Here is a 24,424-nt window from a genome sequence, read left to right on the forward strand (position 1 = left end):
AATTCATAATAGACAAAAGTGAACATTAATAAGATTAATTAATTTATTTAGTTATGTAGAGACCGTACAAAGACTTCTGTGGCATGCAGTTATCAGACAGTGTTATCCAACAGGTCTTTGTCGCTGGTCTAGTTTGCGTTTCAGCATGTTGTAGTTTTCCTTGGTCCCTGGAGCGCTGGGATCCAGTCGAATAGACAGTTCATAGTGCCGCTTTGCCAAGTCTAGTTTTCCCCAACGGTGATACAAAACAGCTGCAGGAGCACAAAAAAGACCCGTCACTTAAATCAAGGGACTGTACAGTAACTCAGCATCGGTCCCCAGTGAATGAGAGAAGAATCATTGCCACATCGCTTTGTTTATTGATTTAATCGCACCGATTTATGACTGTATCGTGTAACATTGCAGGAGTCAAAACTTGCACAACTGTTTTTGTGACAATACTGACGTACCAGCGGGATCCTGGGAGACTTACCAAGATTACCATGGCAACTGGCAACGTTTGGGTTGATCTTCAGAGCATTAAGAAAGAATCCTTCTGACTCCTGGGAGAAAAAAGAACATTGGTTATTATAAAGTTTCTTTATCAAAGAAAATGTTTGAGTAACATTTTCACACAAAAAGCAACACTGCATGGTTAAAATTTTGTAACCTTGTATTTTTCCTGTTTCCCAAGGACATTGGCGAGGGAGAACATGATGGTGTGATCTTTTGGCAATATCTTTAATGCTTCCTTTCCAATCAGCTCAGCCTGAGCCAGATTACCTGTAATGAAAAGACAAAACGTTACCTCACTTAAACCACAGGGCTTTTCCTTTTCCAAGAAATTAGATGTGATGATTATCGGTTGGTGATAAAATGGGTAAAAAGGAAAAAATAATTAAATAACGTGCATACTAACTGTTTACATATTTTGCTGAAATCTCAGTGCTACATGAGCTTCTGGTATAGTATTCTCCTATAACAAGCTGTGGCAGAAGCAAAGTCTTTCCACCATATTTCTAATAACCAACAATATTATATATGACATTTTAGTACATTATATTAAAACAACAACTTAGTAATGAACTCTAAAAGCTTTAAATACATTTAGTGTAAAGGTAGATAATATAAAGTTTTGACTTCTCACAATTTTCATATTCTGTGCTGCACCAAAAATTTGCTGTGGACACTAAGGCCTTTTGCACAAGCGAACCACTCACATTTTCTTCATAAAATGTAAAGATCTCACGATTTAAAGAAAGAACATTTAACTAATGTTTAGTGCTAGACTTTAAAATCTACATCTCCTCTTGCACAGGTAAAAGCTTTTGTGGTGTGCCAAACCATTTCCAGCATTAAAATTGGCCAATTAAAACCGTAAGAATTGTGAAGATGTCACAAAAGGAGAATCGTATAGTGTATTTCTGTAATTTCTGTTGACTGTGCAGAGTGGATTGCTCTGGTGTGTCAGCAGCCTCCGGAAGAGAGTTTTTCCACTCCACACATGGCTGATTCTTTTAGCTTCCTAATTAGAGGGCAACACAAGGGCTACTGACTTATTGATCTGGATGTCAAAACTCCCTCTGACCACAGACTCAGATAGATCTTCTCTTACTGGCTGGCCCTTAACAAATTCATGAGCTGCTAAGGATTCTTCCTCACTGTTGAAACCGAAATCTGACTCATGGTTTATGTTCGCACACTTTCTTGATGCTTTTTTCAGTTTGATCTTACGAGGAAACAATAGCAGGAGAAAAATCTGTTTTCAACTATTTACTTCAAACTATTTTTGGGAGGGGTTTGGGGATCAAGTGGGACTGGAAAATGCAGAGGACGAAGATGCTGGTGCCAGGAATTTTTTTTTTTTTGGCAACGAAAATGGACCGTGCCAAGACTCTCCAGGGAGGGCCAACCTGCCTGGGAGATGCGTTTGAATAAACGGCTTCTGTCAGGGAATCGCGCCATTCTCCACACGGCAGGGAAGAGTGGCTTTAAAACAACACACAAGGCTTTTAATACATAAATTTCAAGCATTGCTGATTCTTGCTCTTCCGGTCTAATCATGTTGGGATCTTATGCCGGCATTTCCCGGAAAAGACATAGTTTGTTAATCCCGTAATATCTTGTCAAAACTGAAACTTTTGTGAAAATGGTTCTCTACTAATAATAAAAACACAAGCACAGAAATATATGCTTATAAATATGGTTTACTAATATAACTCACATAACTGGCCTAAATATGTTTCAATAAATAAATAAATAGGGCTGGTAGATAAACAAAATTTAAAATATATCTGCAATAATTTTGTTGGTGATGCAAATTCAAGAAACACTGTAAATAAAATGTTTTGACGGTTTAGTTTTCCAAAGGCTGTCATTAGACTAGTTTCAAAACTTTCATGAAATGCCAAAAGTGTTAATAAGTTTGATTCGTTTATGAATCAGTTCTTCTGAATGCAGATTCTATGATTCATTTGCATCATCACAGATGTGACATTTTTCACATATTAAAATGTTTTAGTAAAATATATGTAGGTAAATATTGTTTTTATTACATCATTACTTATTACATTATTTTACGTTATTTTTTAACTAGATTTGTACTGTTTTATTCAAATGTGTATTATTCTGAATTCTAATTGAAATTATGGTTCTAATTGTAAATCTTCACACATCACCAAGTGTGTTAAAATTGCCCAACTATGTTACACAATTTCCTCATTATATCACAAAAGGAAAAAGCATTAAAAGGTAATTCGATAATCTAATACAAAGCTAAGTTGCTAAGTTATCCGTCCCTGTAGGGTCTCTGACGAGATGAGGGGGTGAAGATGGGGTGCAGGAGTTAATTGTTGTAAGGGGTGAACTAATTATGCAGCATGGCCCCATGTGGCAGCGTGCACCTGACGCTCAGCATCTGCAGAATGGAAGTTCACACCTCTCTCACTCCCTTTATAACACACACAGCTATGAGCCACGGCTATACTTGAGACACTCCAGACGAAAACGACAAGGCGGGAAGAATTGGGAGGACGCCAAGATCATCTGTTTACCCCCAAGGGCAGGGTCAAGGTCACGATTAATGAGAACACTCACTCAGCTTATACATACATGACTGGCCCTGTCTGTAGGCAACAATACAAATCTATACTGCATTGTTAAACTGATGCATGCAAAAGACTATGTACAGTCAACAAACTTAACTCCAACAGGATGAAGATCACTATACATTAACACGCTTATATACACCAATACAAACATTAAATATTGAATTAAGTTTAAATTATTTTATTATGAGAATAAAGATCTCCGAGTAATATGAGACACTTTGTTGCTTCGTTTGTAGGAATAAGTTGCCTTGGACAATGGCTAGTTAAATAGTTAAGCAGTCATTATGTAAAATAATTGACTATGGAATGCTGCAACAACAGACCAATCAGAATCAAGTATTCCAGACTGCATGTAATAAGAGAAGTACATTAGCAACAACTCCACCTTACCTGTGTTGTCCAACAGTATGACCATGTTGTTCCAGGCCAGGCTGTGGTCAGGCTTCAGCATGGTGGCGTTCCTCCAGGCATTCAGCGCGTCAATGCTGCGGTTCAGGTCTGCATACTACAGGAAGCGCCAAAAAAAGTATCACCATCACTGTCACTTTTTTAAATCATTTTATTCTAGTAGAAAAAAAGAGGGGAAAGGGCAGGAAAATGGTGTAATGGAGATTCAAACTAGCATTTCCAGCATTAGCAACAAGGCTCAACATGAATATGAAGCATGTTCATTAACCACTAGTCCACATCTCCACAAAATTGCTTTGAAGCTGATAATTTATGGAGTACATGAATCAAATGTTCATTAACACTAAAATAGCATGTCATCACACATCAAATTGGCAATATTTAGAGCGGAATAGACAATTTCTTGCCATAATTAATAATAAATTGCACCATGTTGGTTTGTACTCACACAGGAAGAGTGAAAATAATAATGCAGGACCAAAGCCACACTAGACACAATCAAAATCTTTGCTTTAGGATTAATGAAATTTGTTTATGGGGTATATGGGGAAATGCCAATCATGAGTAAGAAAACTTTAAATGCATTGAAGGCTGTATGCATATTACAGAGAAAACAAATCGCTTACCAGACGTCCCAAATTATAATAGCAGTCTGGGTACTTTTTCCTAAATCGAATGGCGTTCCAATAGCTCTGTTCAGCCTTGTCAAACTTTTTCAGACTGTTCTGCACAATACCTAAATTCATCCAAGCTGCAGCAAAATCAGGCCTAAATCAATCAAAGAAACACAGCAGAATGATTTACAAGGATGAATTGAAGGTTCGTAACAATTACTCAGCTGATATATTTGAAATAAAAAATTTCACTCACTGGATATGAACCGCAGCTGACAGGAGCTTTTCGGCTTCCCTTAACTCGTTTCTTTCCTTTAATATATTGCCAAGATTGTTCATAGCATGAACATACTTGGGGTGTAATCTGTACCAACAACAAACAGAAAAAGCATCAGGCAAACCAGCAAACAGTCAAACCAAAAATTATTAAGACGCCAGATATAATTTTTTACTAGTGGGTGCAGGACACATATAAGTGATGATAGCAAAATAAAGTCAACTGTGACATATACCCAAAAATTCTTCATAGAGTGGACTACCAAAATGATTCAGACACTTTGACCTGACCATGTTTTGCTTAAGTGTTTTTTCTTTAATTGCTAATGTGACCTTTTACACTACAGACTGAACAAAATGAAGCATTGGTTGACCTAAATTGGTATTATCTAATTGTGTACTTAAATTTAACAGCTGATTGGTTGATTGTAATCCATTACATACCTTTATATCAAAGTTATCTGACATTATCAAGATGAATGTTCCGACAGTTTAACTGTTCCTCATATTTTAGTACCATTTTCTAAACTAAAGTGAATAAACTGATAATGTGAGAAAATATTTCAGACCATAAATTTGGTTTGACTGTATGTGGAAATAAAGTGAACACTAACTTATGTCATATAATAGACATTACACTGCACTGTTGAAAGTGCTGAAAGCGGAAAGGTTTGAGTGTTTTGCCAAACTGAATATGATGGAATCATGACTTTTTTATAAATATTTTTACCTCACTGCCTCCCTGTAGTACTTGACCGCAGCACTCTGGTTGCCTCTGTCAGCAAGGCTTTTGCCAACATTATAATGCACCTGTGCAAGGAAGGAGAAAGTTAGAGAGCTCATCAAGCTAATGAACTCACTGGTATGCAAAACTGGACTGAATACAATTGAGAACAAATATTTTATTTGCTTTTCTCAGTTATTTTTTATGTAGTCATTCAGCTATTGCTTTAAATCTAAACTGACTCACAGTACACGTATTACAGGTTCAGTTCCTCAAGGTATTTTGTGTATGATGGGTAAGCTGAAGTTACCGTAATGGATTTCACCAATGGAGTGAAGTTAAACTGCAGTATGGGGGGGAGGCGTGCAGTCTCACCTTGGCATTGAGCGGGCAGACAGACAAGGCGCTGGTGAAGAGACTCTGTTCAGACCTCCACTGCTGACTGCGCTGTGCAGAGCGCGCCACGTTCACACACAGCAGCGTCAACGTGGCCGCTCTCAGCAGCCTCTGCGGTCATCCCACAGACACGAGACGTAAACACAAACTCAACGGAACATTAGTTACAGTGATTTATGGTCTGATGGTGAATATTAGGAGGTGATAAGTGGGAAATCAGTTTAGAACAGGTCACAAACCTTGTGTTTCCTCCAGTGGCAGCTACAGTAGCCCACAGCGTAGGCAAGTATGAGGCAGTAGCCTGCTGAGGAGAGGTACAGCACACGCTCGGCTATCACAAACCCCACCCTGAAGAACAGATTACTGGCTGGCAGGAATGGAATCACCAGCAGTACTAAGCCAAACGTCAGAGTCCTAAAACACAAAGAACATGACATACATGTTTAAGAATTTTGTGTTTATAAAGGACACATTATATTGATCAAAATGAACAGAAAATATGTTTTAAAATAATTACTGTTCTTTTTAACTTTCTATCCATCAATGAATCCTGAAAAAGTACTACATAAGCAGCACAACATTTATAATAAAAAAAATGTTTCTTAAAGGGGTGATGAATTGAGAAATCAGCTTTCCCTTGAGCTTTTGATATATAAAAGTTCATGATAATATAGGAATATCCAGTAAAATTCAGAGCTGAAAACATCCTTGTTAGTCAAAGAAAAGCTTTTATAGACACCAGGCCCAGAAAACTATTGTGAGCTTCATTCTAATGTCATAGCGCTACGAAACACCTCTAAAGAACGTGTAATTCAGTAGCCCTGCCCACTGACTCATGGAGCTGATCGGCTCACTAGCCAGCAGCAATAAACTGCTTTTGAACAGTATTGTTTATAATGATATGAACTAAATATACTGATGCAATATTTTAAGACAAAAGTCAAGCATAGCATCAGTTTTGGCAGGTCACGTTAGTCAAGTTTGCATCAGCTGACTGTCAGCTGATCACCTGTACCTATGGCAATATGATGTCTATTACAAATATAAGCTCCTCAGTACTATCCGCAGCTATTGAGTTCTCCAGAGCTCATTTACCCTCCTCCATCCCCAGCTCCTACTCTTGTCCAGTCAGGATTAGGTCATTATGTTGGTTTCTGTTGTTTACCCTAAGCTTATCTTTGATGATAGTGATCCTGTCAGAAATGTGATTGTATTATCACTTAGTGTATTAAACAAAAAATAAAGAGTTGTCATTACTTTTTACATAAGCAGAATTTGAAAAGTGTTTTGTATTTGGAGGGAGAAAACAAAACATACAGGATTGGAATTAAATTACATATGTAATATGTATGTGACCTATCCGTTAAAATATGTCAAAGTAGTATTACAGTATTGCGACTGTATAGACTCTAACAAAAACTAAGCTGTCTTCTCAAGTCATCACTTTTTTCATGTCCTGTTTTGATCCAGTGCTGCTCTTACCTTCTTTTATTGCTGTCCTGTGAGCACAGAGCTTGGCTTATCAAGCCCATCAGACAGCACCACAGCACAAGAGGCCAGACAATCCTCCAATCAGTGGCTGATTTAATCAGAGGCACACAGCCCATTGACCAATCAAAACACAACCACCAGGGACACAGCAGCAGCCAGGCATTCAAGGAGTAGTAGTAATTATAGTTCACAATCTGAGAAGAGAGAAATAGAGCAGAGAAGAGGAACATGTGAAAACATTGTACAGTCTGTATGGGGCAAAAAATTACTAATACAAGTATATTAAAGTGTATAGTTTATTTCTGTTTTGATTAGGGTTGACACAATACAACATTTTAGTTGTCATTACCAATTCCAATGTTTTAAATGTAGTGAAATCGCCATTTTGCACCATTATGTTTCTACAGTAGCCCTATATGGACAAAATTCTCTACAGAGCGCTAGTCACTCTCTGCTTTCTCCAACGACTAAATATTTTTCCTGTGTTGGCAATTCATAACCTCACCACTAAATGCCGCTAACAAAAACTGCTACTACTTCTTTAAATGTCAATCACTCACTGCTCTTGACTGAATTAGTTTTGTAGCTCAAATAAGAATCAGTATATTTTCACTGTCTTATCAAAAGTTCTGCTCTAAAAATGAAAGGACCGCATACCCTTAGGATAACATTCTCAGCAAAGGATGCTGGGTTATCCACCTCGGTGAAAGATGGAGGTCCAGTTCCCATGATCCTCCATCTTGCGTACAAAAGAAAGGAACCACCAAGAAAGAGAAGAGCCAACCTCATAAGCAAACCGCTCCGCACTAACCCACCAATCTAGGTGTAAAAGAGAAAGTATATATTTAACAATCCAAATTGTGTTTGGGTCTAAAGAGCAACTGTTAATAAAACACTTACATCAGATGATTTTCTCCTGGACAGAAGCCGGTGAGTGAGCTCGTATATGTTCAGATTACAGACCATGAGAATATCATAAGCAGCATTCACTCCCTTTGAACACAGAAGAAAACAACAAGGCTCTGTATTGTAAAAATGTATAAGGAATTATCTAACATACTGTACACTAATACCATACACTGCATTGATATGTAGCTCTGTCTCAGTTGTATGCATATTTTCACTCACCAAAACTGTAATGCCTTGCTCCTTGCACAGCATGGCTACAGCACAAAGAAGAATGCTGCCAAATATCCACAAAACAGAGAACTTTCTATCACCACCTACAGAGAAAAATTCAAGAGCAACTAAATGATACAGTATGCTTGGTACAACGTAAAATATATATTTTCAGCAATATTCCAAAATGCAGTGTCTGTAGTGTATATTAAAGCATTAATTCACCCATAAATGCAAATTTAGTCATTATTTATTCACTTTTTCAAGTCATTACAAACTTTATGACTTGCCTTCTTTTTATACAATTACAATGAATGAGAACTGAAGCTTTAAAGCTTCAAATAGCACATAAAGCACTATAAAAGTATGCATAATAGGGTACATAGAGTCCATGAACAAATAATTCAGATCTTTCCTCAGTGGATCAAGTTCACAAAACCAGTCTGTATGATCTCAATTATCTTTTTGAAGAGGTTAACAGCCCACTGATGGGAAAATTGTCATTGAATAATGACTTAATTTTAGTCCATTTCTCACAAAAATCAAATGTAAGACTTCAAAAGACATACAAAACAGTACACAAGTTGAATGGACTTCTTTTGTGATGCTTTTATGCTGCTGCTTTTGTGTCTTTTTTGAATCCTGAAAACCTAAGGCCAAAAATCGGAGACCAGCTTCATGGAAAAGAGCAACCAGTGCATTTGTCAAAAATTCTCCTTTTAAGTTCCACAGATGCAATAAAGAACATCCGAGTAAATGACCATTTAAAATGTTTGAAAAATTCCTTTCAATTTTATTGCAGTAAACAGAACTAGTGCTTTAGATTTATCAACTGACCTTGAAACGCTTTGCAGTAAACCAGAAAAGAGAGCTGAAAAAAGAGGGCACACAACAAATCTGCTCTGCCAACAATGCCAGCCACCTACAAGACAGAGAGCCAACAAAGAAGATTATTCAGAAGATCAACTATATACTTCAGAGAGCTAAAGGACACTGTCACATCAAGCATTATCCATCATCAAGCAGGTCACGGCTCTGAAATCCACCCCAAAGGCATTCATTTTAATAGCAGCTACGCATTTTATACCTAAACCAATGAAATCCTGCTTGTACATTAAAGACAAAAACCGGGAGCATAAAAACATCCTTCGCCATCCTTTCGTCTGTGAAATTGCCTGTATTTCTGGCAGTGCCAAATTAACGGTGTAGGCAGGAGGCATCACTCATTACAGAACTGCAGTCGGCCTTGGCTGGAGTCCTGGGGCCACTTTCTTTGATACATCCCGTAGGCCCAAGTCAGTGGTCTCTCTGAACCTCACCCCCTCCAGGTCCAGGGCCGGTCTTTCTGAACCTGATTAAAGAGCAGATACCGGAGCATGGCCAGCCTCTACCGTGCTCGGACGCATACGTGGCAGGTCAGAGCGAGCGCTCGGTAACTGTTAATAGCCATGGCTGACTGTAGAGCCCACCTATGTGATGCACACCAGCTGCGTGAAGCTTTCTTCTCCACGGGCCTTGTAATGTATATTTCATGCAACATCAATGAACATTGTGATATTAAGTATTGTAGTCGGAGATTGTTTACTGGGCAGAGAATCACGTCTTCCCACTCTACTTACACTTTCCGTGTGAACTGGATGTGCAGCAAAGAAGAGCGCAGCCAGGAAGGAAGCTTTCGGAAAGAGATTGAGTTTCGCCCCTCTTCCATCGTGAACCAGGCCGCCAATTAATATTGCAAACACATCGATCATTAAAACTGAAATAACACAGTGGAGGGCAACATTGAGCATGTGGAAACCGATCGGATGCAATCCACCAGCCAAGAGGTAGTTGATCCTGGGGGAAAAAACACAGCCAGAATAATTAAAACTAACTTTGACCTTGTACAGTGATCACAAAAGTTTTGTATTCCTTAAAACACAAAAAAGCAAACAATGTTATACAGACATAGCAGCATTATAGAGTAACTTTTATGGTCGAGTTGGGATAACAGTCCATTACTGATGCAAAACGATGTCATTCTCATTAACAGCATGCAGGACATGAATTATGCCCCCTATATAGTTTCCTCACAGTAAGCAGTCAAATGCCAAAGACAATTCTGAAATGAGTTTGAAAAAAGGCAATATATGCATCCAATTTTAATATCAATTATTGTGGCGTTTGGTGAAGAAGCACTTGAGGGACCTCTTTTGATTTCCCACTGAGAATAAAATTACAAGTCCACACATCTAATACATGCAAAGAGGTTTGAAAATATTCACTATAAGCAAATTGGCCTATTACCTTGTGTTAATCATCAGACACACAGCAGTAATTGAAATACACTTTTGTCTTTGTGGTAACGTACCTGAAGGTCAGGACAGTCAGCGGCCGGTACGATTTGTGACTGGAGTTGCTACTTAAGTTACTTCCCCAGAAGTCATTTTTCCAGATGTTACTCAGAGGAGTGTCAGGATTCAAATCCTACGGTGTGTAGAAATCACAATGGTATGCCATAAAAAAATAGTATTTATTTATTATATCATAGCATAAAATATTTCTTTAAATTTGCTGTATTATAAAAGTTTTAGATATGTACACCACACAAAACACTGCAATCTAATAGACTTTATAACAGCCAATCAATCAATCTTAAAGGGTTAGTTCATCCAAAAATGAAAATTATGTCATTAATGACTCACCCTAATGTCGTTTCACAACCGTAAGACATCCTATTCATCTTCGGAACACAGTTTAAGATATTTTATATTTAGTCTGAGAGCTTTCTGTTCCTCCATTGAAAATGTACATCGTATGGTATACTGTCCCTTTCCAGACAGGTAATAAAAAAAATCCTCAAAGTTAGGGTGACCAGATGACATTGGCTGAAATTCGGGACTGGGGGATGGGGGTATGGGTATCTCTGTGGTCTGGAGTGAAGGGAAGGGGGGTATCTATGATATTAGACGTAGCCGTACTAGCCTATAATAAAAGATAATGAATTTCAAACCAGAACCAAACATATTTTTATTCAAAGATCAACAGTCTGTTAGTCTTTAGTCTCCCACAAAAAACACTACATTAAAATTATGAACTCAAATGTTATTGTGAAAAGAAAAAACACAATGACTGTTGTAAGTAACAGTGCGTGAATCAGACCTTTCTGTTTATTAACAAGCTTAAACGAAAATAAAGAAATTGTGTAGTGAAATATTTTTTTGTAAACAAGCAATCAATTACTCCTTTATGAGTGCATCACATCACATCACATCAAATATTTTTTGGGACCATTAGGGCCAGATTCGGGATTCGGGACAACAGTGTAGATTTCGGGACTTTTCGGAACGTCTGGTCACCCTACTCAAAGTAGTCAATATGTGACATCAGTTGGTTAGTTAGAATTTTTTGAAGCATTGAAAATACATTTTGGTCCAAAAATAACAAAAACTACAACTTTATTGTCTTCTCTTGCGTGTTTGTTTTCAATCCGCGTTCGCGACTGCGCAGTGACACTGCTGACGTGTAATCTGGTGTGCGCAAGCTTCGTTTATAGTCTGAGGGAGACTGTGCAGTCGCGAACGTGGATTGAAAACAAACCCGGAAGAGAAGACAATGCTAAATAATTTGTTATTGTTGGAATAAAATGTATTTTCGATGCTTCAAGAGATTCTAACTAACCAAATGATGTCACATATGGACTACTTTGATGATGTTTTTATTACTTTTCTGGAAAGGGACAGTGTACCATACATACATTTTGAATAGAGGAACAGAAAGCTCTCAGACTAAATATAAAATATCTTAAACTGTGTTCCAAAGATGAACGGAGGTCTTACATTTGTCGAATGCCATGAGGGTGAGAACATTAATGACATAATTTTCATTTTTTTGGGTGACCTAACCCTTTAAGACTCTAATACAAGACGAATCGGCTGAGGCAATGTATAAACACAGCAAATATCACACACTAAGGTAGTAACATGTTTTGTATGTTGAAATCACAATTGACCATTACAAAAATATGCAAATTTGAAGAGGGAGTTTAACAAAAAAATTTAAATGCAATCATCATTTACTTAAAACTGAATGTCAAAGCTCATCTTCTTACGATGAAAATGAATGGCCAATCCTTTGTCATTGTACATGCAAAACTCCCATGAATTATATGGGTTTGGAACAACATGAGGGCAAGTAAATTATGTAGAATTTTAGGTTAACTGTTAATTTCATAATGGACATGTGAATAATAATTAGGTAGCCGTAGGTGTAGGTATGGGTTAATACCTTGTTATTGATGATGGCTTCTGAATCATCAAAGACAAAGTCCCCATCATAGCTGTTTATGAAACAGATCAGGGCAACAAAGGCAGTGACCAGCCTAGAGTGCAAGGTTCCCAGTTTTGGCAGGGGGATGTGATGATCCCAGTAAGGCTCAGAAAGCACCATCTTTCATGTGGTTTCTGTTCATTCTGACCCACCACTGTCTTGCAGAACAAAGAAAGCAAGTCGATGGTTAAAATAGCAAACTAACACTCCAAAAAGACTTCCAAAACCAAACAAATTACACGAGAAGGGTGCACAGAATGGAAACATACCTACTGTATACACTAAAGCTATCTGTTAGAAAAGGCAGTGTGACATCTCAGCACAGTTGCATGCTATGCTGCATGGTTGTACACAGATGCATGCAATGCATAGCAACCGGCTGTCACGGCGAGCAAAAGGATACTAAACCATTCACACTTTTTTACGTTTTCTACACATATATTCTGCTCGCGCGCGAATGACGATCGTCAAAACATGATTCACAAATATTAATAGTATAAACGTTCACTGACGTCAATAACTGTCTGCCCGCCGAAGAGGACGATTTGCAATCTGTAGGAGACGAGCAATACAGGCTTTACATCACCGGTGCCATAAATACGATGCACATATCGCTAAACGAATGCAAAAAAGTCTTAATACGTGGCTAAACGATGGCTGATCCCTGAATGAGCCTCTCTCCCTTGTACTTCCTGCTAGCGCGCGGAGAAGAATAGAAACTGTGACGTCACGTGACCTGAGCCAGCCAAGTGGATATAATGTGAGGACTCTACAATGAATTTTACTTCACAAGTTCACAGTAAATGACTAACGTTACCTTACATTACATAAAATGTTAAGCGGCAGCAGTGCGATACTTTTTAAACGTTTCCTAAATGGCCAATGGATTAAGACCCAGACATATTTTTTGTTGCCATTTTTGAGAAATGTATCATAATTAGTCTTCTGTAAAGGGATACTTTATTGTATGGAGTTGTCCCCTGTCGACGCCATTTTTGGAATTATCACTAGACGAGTTAGGCTACAATGAATAGGCTAATAATGCTAAGTATAGGCTGTTACTATAGTCTTGTTTTTAAAGCACACATAAGTAGCTAATAAACAATATGTGACCTTGGAATAGTCAAATGGGTAAAAAATAAATAAATAAATAATTTAGCTGTGCAACAAATTCTAAATATTGAGAAAATCGCTTAATGAAGTTGTCCAAATTAAGTCCTTAGCAATGCACATTGCAACTATTAATAAATGTTATAATTGTAACACACATAGGCTATATGGGAAGGAGCAGATGGGAACCGTCAAATGTTAAAGGGGTGGTTCCGTGGTTTCTAGGCTTTCTAGGCTTGGTTGTGTTTATGGGGTGCAGTATAACATTTCTTAATACTTTTTTTAATTTTTATTTTTTATGCTGTATTTTTCTTATATTTTACCTTTATTCCACACCGCTGTCTCCACTGTCCTTTGAATGGCTGATTTGCCTCCTGCTTCTATGAAGCCCATCCCTCCAAAAACACAATGGTCTTAGATTGTTTAGATGGCCAAATGTAGTTTCATGTATTTTTATTGGCTGAAGTATCAAGAACAGGTTGTCTGGAAACGCCACGCTCCTTACCATTACGGACAGAATTCACATATGCGGTGACTACCAAGGGTTTATGATGTCACCAACCCAGGAAGAAGCTTGTTGTAGTCCAAAACAGACGTTTTTGTAGGCAATAAACTTCCATAACTTTAAAAGACAATATCTCTGTTTGCACTGAACTTTCTGCGCTGTAACTTTGCAGATACTTTTTATGCTCAAGCAGCAACATTACACACTAACAAAAGTTAAAAAAAGTGACCTGCAGCTGGCGCTCATCATCAAATCACTAACCAGCCTCATGCCACTCTCTTGGCTCCCATTAGTCCTGCTCGTCAAAGATATATTTACGGTAGAAAATGTACAAAATATATTCACATATATTCATCATTTGACCCATACAATGTATTGTTAGCTATTGTCGCAATAATGTGACAATAGCTAACAATACATTGATAACGCCAAGTTTAAGTGCAGAATCTTGGAATGTGGTCTTCACCTCATAGCTGATGGAAAAGAATCAGGATAGGACTTGGGCAGAAATCAAACAGGTTCATGAATGCCATTATTAACGTTACTGTAGAATGAAGCAGAGCAGGATCGAGTGTTGTGGGAGCTGAACAAGGTCACTGGAGCGATTGTTGCACAACACACACGGTTCGCGAGCAGCAGGACTTTTATTATTCCACAGTTGCTGGCGCCATTTCTGCTTTTTGGGTCATGAGTATGAGGTAACGCAGCTCTGTTTATCATATTAGATAACTTTAAATGTGTGTTGAAAATTGTTATGACGTTACTCTGTGCGTTCGCTTGACAGCTGCTATGACACGTGTTGCACACTGCAGTAAGAGTAAGGCGCTGATCAGACAGAACATGTTTTTCATGTCTGAGAACATGAGGTGCACTGCACTGCTTTTTTGGTTGATGTTTTTTTTCATTTAGAAAAGAGCAGTGGGTTGCAGTTTTTTTTATGTTGCTAGGAAACTCCCAAATCAGCTGTCTTGTCAGTCTAATCAAGATTACTGTCACCACAATGGAAGGCCCACCTTTCCATTCATTCGATTGGACAAGAGGAAAAAAACGCAATGACGTCGGGCGCTTTTCCGCTGTTCATGCACATAACGTCTCTGCCAACATTAATCTATTAAAAAAAGGCGCCTTTCGCTGCAAAATCACATTCTGTCTGACCTCACTGCCTAAAGCACTTCTGCAAAATAAAACTGAGGGTAACGCAGATATGACGCAATTGACGTAACACTTTTTTGGTAACACTTCACAGAAAGGTTCATTAGTTAACAATTAGGTCACTAATAATGAACTGCACTTAAGGCATTAATTTATCTTTGTTCATTTTAATTTCTACATATTTTACATAACATTAGTTTAATGCACTGTGGACTAACATGAACAAACCATGAATAGCTTGTACTTTTATTAACTAATGTTAACAGAGATTAACTAATGCTAAACAGAGGTGTTGTTAATGATTAGTTCATGTTAACTAATGCATTAACTAATGTTTACTAACACAACCTTATTGTAAAGTGTTACCGGATTTTTACTGTAGGCTTTTACTGATTTTTTTTTTTACATAGTGCACCATAGAAGACACAACTTAAGAATTATTTTAGCCACGACTTCTGACTCATATCAGAGTTCAAACCTATTAAAGTTGTGTAACGTGTTGCGTTATGTATCTAACTATGTAGCCTACTGTGTAATTTTTTTCTTCCATTTTTGTCTTCATAATTGGTCACAAAAATAGGCTTAATCTAGATTTGCAACTTTAAATAAACCCTATTCGTATGGATCATCCTGAAAGCTAATGTTTACCTTGTGAGATACAGTGGTATTTGAGATTTCAGCTACAATAGTACCAACATGCCGTAATAATGATTGTCCAACTTGTGTCCTTTTGAACCGCTGACACATCACTAATCAGTCAGCAACACAAATACCACTGCGGCCAGTCCTCCGCCACGCCAGTCCCCATCTCATGAGGGATGACATCACAGAGATTAGCTGTAGCTCTCTGATTCCTGGTACAACAAATTCAAACACAAACACTCAAACCAGTGGCAGAGCTTTCACTATCAATAGAGGCTTTGAGCATGCAGTGAAACCATTCCCTTGTTCCCCTATATGGTGCAATGATACATTGTAAGAGCCGTGAATGGAACTGTCCAGTCATACTGCTGACATAATTCAAAGAGGGTTACAACCCTGAAACTCCTCAAGTTAACAACAAACTATATTTTGAGCTACCAAATAAATTAAGACTGAGTTTAGTAGCAGAGTAGTGACAAAAATCTCTCAGGAGAATAAGAAGTCTTCCTCCTCCACTGGCTTCAAAATGAGGTAAGAACTTGGATATTTTCTTAGTTTGCCTTCCTGCTGTTCCAAGCTCCGGTCTTTTCCCCTCTTCCAGCATTCTAATTCACTTTAATGAAAGAATGTGCAGTTATAGTAGTGATTGATTTAGTCTGAAGCAGAACATTTGCACAATAATGTGCTCTATTACCTGCTTAATGAATTGCCTCTGTCCAGTTTGTACTGTCATAGAATGGAGACTCACATCCTGTCTAATTACACAACAAACTAATAATAACCTTATTTACATTGCAGTTGTCAGACATGTGATTATTTTAATGAACAATTTGCAGCCTATATAAATGTATGAATTTGGATCCCCCACAGATCCAATCTAATCCAGTAAACTCGTTGTCCTGTGTGTTTCTCATATCAAGAGTATTGCAAATCTGTTATATTTCTCGAATGACCGTAATGATACAGATACAGTTTGTGTAATGGAAACAATTCTAACTTTTCTTTTGACCAGACAATGCATTTTTTTAGCTGTTGATTTTAATCAGTGAGCAATAACATTGTTTAAAAGAAGTATAACAAATATAACTAAAGATAAACTATGATTGTGGAACATTTTATATAAAAATATTTATTATAATATTATAAAACTATTTTATAAATATGACATTAGCATATTGCAATAGGCTCATAAGGCTCTTGTCAAGATACATTTAGTGATTTGTACTTGTTCTAGGTAAAGGAGTAACACCTTTGCCCGCTGGCCACAGTCCTGTTAAGACTGAGAGGAAATCAGAAGTGTGTTTGACTTCGCCCCCACCTTGCAGCCGTTGGCCCCTTGCCGTGGCCATTAGGAAGATTCTCAGTCTTACTGGATCAATGACAGGTGAAATGAAGCACAAAATACTCTCTGTGTTTCATTTATGCTTTCTTTCTCACTTTGACACAAATTGGAATGAAAAGTATAAATATTCATAAGTAAAAATGTGAAGCAGGCAAAAAATAAGTACAGTGAAAAGATATATAAAAATAATTAATCCAAGGTGAGATGTTAAAAAGTATAACAAGCCAGTGATAATAAAAATATATTTTACTATAACTGGCTTGTTTTACTTTTTAACATCTCCCCTTGGATTAATAATTTTTTTCATTTGAGAGAGAAATGGAATGAACAATGAAATGTTATAAACATGAACCAAATGTTGGGAAATAATGCATATTCAAATAATTTAAGTAAAGCCAATATTATGTATGAACTATATTTTTAATATAAATTAACAGTAATACTTTACAGGCTCATTTGTTAACATTAGTTAATGAATTAACAAACATGAACTTATTAAGATTAGCAATATCTCCCTACAGTATTTATTAAACTTTTAACACAAATGCTTATATTCATGTTAATTTACAATGCATTAATTCACGTTAACATATACACATTTTGATCTTAAAAATGTATTAGTAAATGTTGAGATTAACATGATAAAGTAGGCTATTGTTCATTGTTATTTCATGCTAACTAATATAGTTTTCTAATGTTAACAAATTAAACCTTAGCTGTTTTCACTAACAGTCATGAAGTTAATAAAATCCGTTTCTTGCATTTAGTTGAGGAAAAGGTTTTTGGCCCGTGACATTGCGTGATACCCTGCCATTTCCTCACTTTCATGCCATTTGACCCTGACCTTTCCTTTCTTTTATCATTACATGTACCGTCAGATTGCAAAAAAATCAATGTCTGTCACCCTTTCTGGGATCACAAGACATTACATCCCCATGTTCTTTGATGACTTGTCTGTCACTTTGCATTTGGGCCATTGGCTCTGGAGCCGGTCAGGAGAGAGGGGAGGAGCCCCTCATTAACAGATTTCCCCCTCATATAAATACCAAAATGCTGCAACCAGCCAACTGATATTAAATCCATATTTCATGCATCTCGCATATGGGGGCAATTATCAGTGACCGAAAAAAATCAGAACATGTGGTATTTATGCATATTTAGCAGGCAAAAACACTGAAATGCAGCTAAATGATTTGAAGGGGTATCTGCATTAAGTAGATGGTAATAGGAACAAATAATAATAGTTTGAACTTTCTTAACACAATTATAATATCGTACTGCTGTATCAAAACTGAGCAAATATTGTTAACTAATAAAATAAAATAAACTATTTCTTAAACAAACAAACAAAACAAAAAAAAACATTTGCACTATACAATTCTTCATACATCAGTCTTGAATTTGTATATCCTGTATTTATCATTTATTTTTTTGCCATTGTTTTTGTAGATGAAAGCCGTTAAGAGATAATGTCTCTGAGGGGCCGTCAGAGACCTAAACTGGAGCGACTGGAGTCAGTCATGAGCCAGCTCTCTGGCAGCTTGGACCAAGATGATCTACAAGACGACCCACAGGAGCTTGACTTAAGTGGCCATACTGACCTCTGTGGCGGTAAACTGCTGGTTCAGCTTGTCTTTGCTTCTATCAGTGACCGCATAGGACAGCTGACCTCTCAGCATAATGCTTTCATTATATCAGAAGGAAAGTGAGGCGTACGGTTCTATATTGGACTTTCTTTGGAGCAGCATACTGTATAGTGCAATAGAAACATGGTCTCTGCACAGCTGATACTGAATCTAATGTAAGGAATATGATTTACATAATGCAAGTACAAATGCAGGTGCCCCACTGGTTGCAGCAAGGAGAGTTAAGAGGCAGGATCTAATACAGCAGTCCCTTTATTTAACAAAATAAACGAATAACAGAAACACGGGAGCACTGGATAAATGCAGGACAACAAGATACACACAACCAACCTCAAAGGGATAGTTCACACAGCTCACCCTTAAGTCATCCTAGGTGTATAAAACATTTTTCTTTCAGACAAATAAGTTATATTAAAAAAATCCCTGGCTAATCCAAGTTTTATAACGGCAGGGATTGTTGCTCTGTTTTTGAAGTCCATAAAAATGCATTTGTCCGTCAAATAACATGCTCCACACAGCTCCGGGGGGTTAATAAATGATTCATTTATGTTAATAAATTTAAATATTCATAATTAAAACTTTATAAAGTAACGTTTCGGCCTTCCGTATTCAGTTTATGGAAAAACTGTTGAAAGTGCCTCTGCTGTTCAAAGGCTTACGCGACCAGTTACGCTTGTCCACGGTAGGCGATCGGCCAGAACTTTACTTTAAAAAGTTTTAAATATGGACATTTTTCTTACACAAACTCATTTTACTCTTACTCATCGATTCGCTTCAGAAGGCCTTTATTAACCCCCTAGAGCCGTGTGGAGCATGTTATTTGACAGACAGATGCATTTTTATGGACTTAAAAAAAAGAGCAACAATAACTGCCATTATAAATCTTGGACTTGGATTAGCCAGGACTTTTTAAATATAACTCCACTTTTATTTGTTTCAAAGAACAATGTCATATACACCTAGGATGACTTGAGGGTGAGTAAATCATGGGCTAATTATCTTTAAAGATTTAAATGAGAATGGGCAGGGATGAACGGAAAATGAGCGCTATATACAATATACACAGAGTGAACAAAATAACTAGAACATAAAACATTTGTGTAACTAATCAGAAACCATGGAAACAAACAAGCAAAGGGAACAAGGTAAACAGGAACAGATCCAAACCAAACCAGAACTCAATGAACCAAACATGTTTCGGACAGCAGGACACAATGCAGCAAGCTTAGAAAAACTAGCTACATATTTTTGCTCTTAAATGCTCAATTAAACGCTACTTTTAATAATTATCTGAATTTAATAACCAAAAAACATTTTTAATATTTAATATTTCGTAAAATTGTAACACCCAAAAGACATTCAATTATGTTGGTCAGTTAAATAAAAAAAAGAAAGCTCAAACACATTTTATTTGATTTATGGTTTATAGTTGTTTTATAGTTGATCAATTACTGTAAATTAATATTTGGTATAAATCAGCTGTCCCCCTACTGACTGAATTTAGTCTAAATATGCAATCTTATTACTTGCAACCATATAACCCATTGTTCACCTTGATTTTGCCAACAAAGATATTGATCCAGGACGTTCACTGTAACGCATTATGAAAAAATGTCGTTGTTGTTGATAAACTTAGTTCATTCAATTTCAATGTTTATTTAATGTTTCTTGCATAAGGTTCAAGTTTTGTATATAGGCTACTGTATTTAAACATTTGGTAACAGTGTTGCAAAAATTGCAAACCTCATATAAAATAAATAAAATCCAGCTCATATAATATTTATTTTGACCTCCCGAGGTTGACGATCAATTTTCTTCCTGCATGTTAAGCACCTCACTGACCATTTCTTCAAAAAAGAATTTATGCACATTTTTTTTATGTATTCATATAGTGCTGTTTATGCTCACTTTTTAAATCAGTGCATGTTCATGAAAATTTCCAGGAACAATATTTTAGCAGGTAAAAGCCCTTACTAAAATCATTATCTGATGCAGAGCAGATTTAGCTTTGAGAAACTTCAGAGCACACAGCATACTATACACCTCCAGCTGGAGCCTTCAATCGCTATCCTGCTGACAATCAAATGGAGCCTCTCCATGCCATTACTGCACAACTTCAAAAGATGAAAGCCAAACAAACTATTTCTAAAGTAGCAAATACTTTTTGATTGCTAAGATGTTATCCGCCAGTTTAAAAGGCCAATTTGAGTCAGAATGATTACCACAGCATCTAGGTGTGTGTCAGTGTTTGCTTATTGATCTCAACTAGCTCATATGATTATGCATTGAGAAAAATCACTACAATGACTAACATTGTAATATTATGATTGCTTTCAGAATCAAGGAACATATCATTTCAAGCAATATACAACTTTCTTCCATTCAAGTCCCTGGATGGTGTTGTATTTCTTGAAGAAGCGCCAATCCTGGTGCAGTTGACAGAGGTGGAGCGATTCACATCTACAAGGGTAATAAAAATGAAAACACTACACATTAATCGTTAATCACTTACACATTTCTTCAGCACTCAAAATGTTCTAAAGCATTTTTTTTAACTATTATGCTATTTTTTTTGCTATTGCACAAAATTCAAATAATACTATGTAGTATTAAGTACCATGTATCTATGATTAGAAATGTACAAAAACATATTCAGTCAGTTCTTGTTTCTTGAAATTATTCACTCAAAGGTGCTGAATCCCAACCTGTATACTATAGAGTTGAGCCACGGAAACTTTAAGTGGAAAATCAAGCGTCGTTTCAAGCACTTCCAGGCACTTCATCAGGAGCTGCTCAGATTCAGGGCGCTCTTGAAAATCCCCCTGCCAAGCCGAATGTAAGATGACTGTATTCATTTCATCTTTATATGCATACGCTCTCTCACAAACACATCACAAGTCTTAAAAAAACAAACAAACTCGCTTTATTGCTTTTTGAGCTGCTAAGTGTTTTCATTTTTCAGTTGGGTGTACTCAATTTGTATTATGCATTCTATGTATATGTATTCCAGATGTATTCTAGTTAGCGCCCCTAAACCCTATGAAAACCCCTTTTCTCAGCCTCGCTGCACTGTTACCTCTCGGTTAATCAAATCAGAGGTGCTTTCATGGACATGCAACCCAAATCTTGTCAAATATTGACAGCCAGATATCCTGTTTTTGACAGACACTCAGTCAAAAGGAGGTCATTCAAAGGCCGCAAACGGCTTCACGGAGAACACATACCGACATTACCACGAAGACCTGATGCTCTTGTCAAAGAGGAACAGCTCATCAGCAGAAAAGTAACTTCATTTTACAGTATCTGGATAAAAGTTAAAAGGCATAATTTGGTTAATGCTGAGGATATTTATAATTATATTTAAACATTTCTATAGTTTTTTTTTCTTCTCTCTAGTGTCTGAGTGTTCATTTTGTTTTAACAGTTGCAGCTTGAAGACTATTTGAGGAATGTATTGAAAAGGCCTATATACAGGACACATCCTACAACGGTACGTTACAGCTCAAATGTTTGATATTACCAATTTCATTATAATATTTAATGATACTGAGTTTTCAAAGGAAAGTATTATCATGCTGCCATGCCCAAAATATCATAATGCTATGGTACTTTTTGATATAACACTTTGTGTATAATAGGAACATAATGATTGTATTACCAAATTTGACTTTAAAATGTTACTAATATCTTCTATATGTGCAGTACTATTGTCTTGCAGTAGCCAAAGTATTAAAAATGGGGGGGTTCAGTTACCATTGTGTCACATGATGGCAGAATGAAGGTTCTGGAAGGAACTCTACCTGCTGTGTCCCCACTCATTAAAACAGGCTCTTTTGTAGAGAACGCCTCTGAGAGGTGATTCCACACTTAGTTCAGTGCTTCACAGGCTAATTCTCTGACAGTCAAATAATTAGCGTTCGTTTGCAGGGCTAATTAAAGAGTACCTGTACCCGGAAACATTCGCCTCCTGCTTTAGTTTTGCACCTCACACTTCCCTACTTATTAAGGTAGAACTAGACTGTACAAAGAAGATGTCAATTTGTTACGGTTGTTCCCATTTTAGTCACCATAACTGAAATTATTCAAAGAATCATGCTTAGAATAATAATATGCAAATTTTTAAGTAACTGGTGTGTAGCTCATACACATTTGTCATAAAGTAACTTTGAGGCGTATTGATGCTAATGATGCAAATTTAAATTTAATTTCAGCTTGAATTTTTGGAAGTGAGTCAAATCTCATTTATTCAGGATCTGGGACCCAAAGGAATGTAAGAATGTACATAGTAACATAAAATACAATAAAAGATTCATTGGCTTGATTAGTATTTGTTCATTCATACTTATGTTCCTTTGCTTTAACAAAAGTGAAGGTCTGATCTTAAAAAAATCAGGAGGAAACACATTCCCTGTGTGTTATTGGTGCGGATCCAACAGCGTCTGTTACCGGTGGTCAAGAAGGTGAGAGCTCTTCCTCAATCATGTAATACTCAGCAAATCATGTTTTCCAGGAAATCATAATACTGTGTTGAAAACCAACCTTTTTATTTTTCACCTTTGTTCACATCGTGAGGACAGAACACACTATCTTTCTGAGAAAAACACTTCAATCAGTAGTGTGTGATCTTCGTCTCTTGGTTTCATAAGTAAGAACACCAAGCCCTGAAATGAATACTGGTGAATAACAGATGCTGATGTTGAACTTCATCTGTGCAGATGGGGTTGTTATTGTTTTTTCTTTGACAAGCAACTATACAGTAACATTACACTTACATAATTCACATGGCTCTTAAAAGCAAACACTAAAAGATTCTGCCCCAATTGAATTTTGCTCCTCAGATTGCGGCCTTGCTGAGCCTTTGGGTCGTGGCATGTCTTCTGTTGCGGTTGTTTACTTATTTAGGTTATTATGATGTTTTCCCACAGCTGATAGAATGGCTCTCCCCCTTGTTTCAGCTCTCATGTGGTGACTGCTTCATGTTTCAGATGGCTGGTGGTAAAAGACTCCTTTGTTCTCTACATGAGGCCAAAGGATGGCCAAGTAGGCACCGTGATTCTATATGATAAGGGATTTCACATCAAAATAGGGACGCGGGAGAACGGAGTCAGGCACGGACTCACTATTGAGAATCTCTGCAGGCAGGTTTGAGATTAATGTGTTTTATACTGCAGTAATTGTCAGGTAGCATGCTTTCAAAATCTTATTTCAGTATATTCATTATTCTCTAAAAACTTAGTCTTATTTTAGTCTTATTTTAATAAAATTGTAAGATAAATGTATGTTAGATAAATTGTTCTTGTTTAAAATTATGTTTCGAATTGTCCTTGAAAATGACAAAAACAATTTTTTTGTTTTTTTATCATTTGTGACAGGGCACTTACTATCAAGTGTTCCACATATAGGCAGGCTCGTTGGTGGGGACACTCCATAGATGAGTTTTCTCAAATGTTTGGACAGGACTTTCTGAGGGAAAATCGCCATGGGTCTTTTACTCCTATTAGAGAAAACACTTCTTCAAAATGGTGAGGAATTATGCAGTCACTATAATTACTTAAATATAATACTCCAATTAAAACTATAGGCCTGGAGGACTTACATCATT

At 36.9% G+C, this 24,424-nt stretch overlaps 2 protein-coding genes across 11 annotated transcripts in view; one reads left to right on the forward strand and one right to left on the reverse strand.

The window, feature by feature from the left end:
* Positions 1-19: 19 nt before the first annotated feature.
* On the reverse strand, positions 20-13,107 carry tmtc4 (transmembrane O-mannosyltransferase targeting cadherins 4). Of its 4 annotated transcripts, none has more exons than XM_067444006.1 (18): positions 12,938-13,104; positions 12,384-12,579; positions 10,468-10,583; positions 9,737-9,953; positions 8,955-9,039; positions 8,127-8,221; positions 7,899-7,991; positions 7,656-7,817; positions 6,990-7,192; positions 5,747-5,921; positions 5,487-5,618; positions 5,118-5,197; positions 4,368-4,475; positions 4,124-4,265; positions 3,480-3,594; positions 650-762; positions 473-542; positions 20-251 (listed from the first exon to the last, which is right to left on the reverse strand). In XM_067444006.1, exons 2-18 carry the CDS (start codon positions 12,543-12,545, stop codon positions 103-105), a joined length of 2,217 nt encoding a protein of 738 aa, XP_067300107.1. In that variant the 5' UTR covers positions 12,546-12,579; positions 12,938-13,104; the 3' UTR covers positions 20-102. The 4 variants fall into 4 exon arrangements, with proteins under 4 accessions (XP_067300107.1, XP_067300106.1, XP_067300105.1 ...); XM_067444005.1 differs by having other exon boundaries at positions 12,695-13,104; XM_067444004.1 differs by having other exon boundaries at positions 12,384-12,583; positions 12,695-13,104.
* si:ch211-168k14.2 (phospholipase D1) overlaps positions 13,052-24,424 on the forward strand; it is a 35,803-nt gene continuing 24,430 nt past the window's right edge. Inside the window, exons 1-11 of one of the 7 annotated variants that reach the window (XM_067443997.1) lie at positions 13,052-13,185; positions 17,069-17,218; positions 18,626-18,787; positions 21,160-21,290; positions 21,513-21,658; positions 21,988-22,105; positions 22,247-22,312; positions 23,034-23,092; positions 23,190-23,282; positions 23,808-23,960; positions 24,195-24,344. In XM_067443997.1, the coding sequence (XP_067300098.1) occupies positions 18,646-18,787; positions 21,160-21,290; positions 21,513-21,658; positions 21,988-22,105; positions 22,247-22,312; positions 23,034-23,092; positions 23,190-23,282; positions 23,808-23,960; positions 24,195-24,344 (1,058 nt within the window). In that variant the 5' untranslated portion in view covers positions 13,052-13,185; positions 17,069-17,218; positions 18,626-18,645. Of the gene's footprint in view, positions 13,186-15,837; positions 16,366-17,068; positions 17,219-18,625; positions 18,788-21,159; positions 21,291-21,512; positions 21,659-21,987; positions 22,106-22,246; positions 22,313-23,033; positions 23,093-23,189; positions 23,283-23,807; positions 23,965-24,194; positions 24,345-24,424 lie in introns of those variants that run through there. The other 6 variants (XM_067444003.1, XM_067444002.1, XM_067444000.1 and 3 more) reach the window with 6 other exon arrangements.

The sequence above is a fragment of the Pseudorasbora parva genome, chromosome 5, assembly GCF_024679245.1.
Source record: "Pseudorasbora parva isolate DD20220531a chromosome 5, ASM2467924v1, whole genome shotgun sequence".
Lineage (NCBI taxonomy): Eukaryota > Metazoa > Chordata > Actinopteri > Cypriniformes > Gobionidae > Pseudorasbora > Pseudorasbora parva.

Coding starts and splice junctions, on each gene's coding strand:
- tmtc4 (XM_067444006.1), bottom strand. CDS start 12,545: ATGGTGCTTTCTGAGCCTTACTGGGATCATCACATCCCCCTGCCAAAA. Junction 8,222..8,954: donor TTACTGCAAAGCGTTTCAAG/GTCAGTTGATAA, acceptor TTTTCTCTGTAG/GTGGTGATAGAAAGTTCTCT. Junction 252..472: donor CAGTTGCCATGGTAATCTTG/GTAAGTCTCCCA, acceptor GTGCTCCTGCAG/CTGTTTTGTATCACCGTTGG.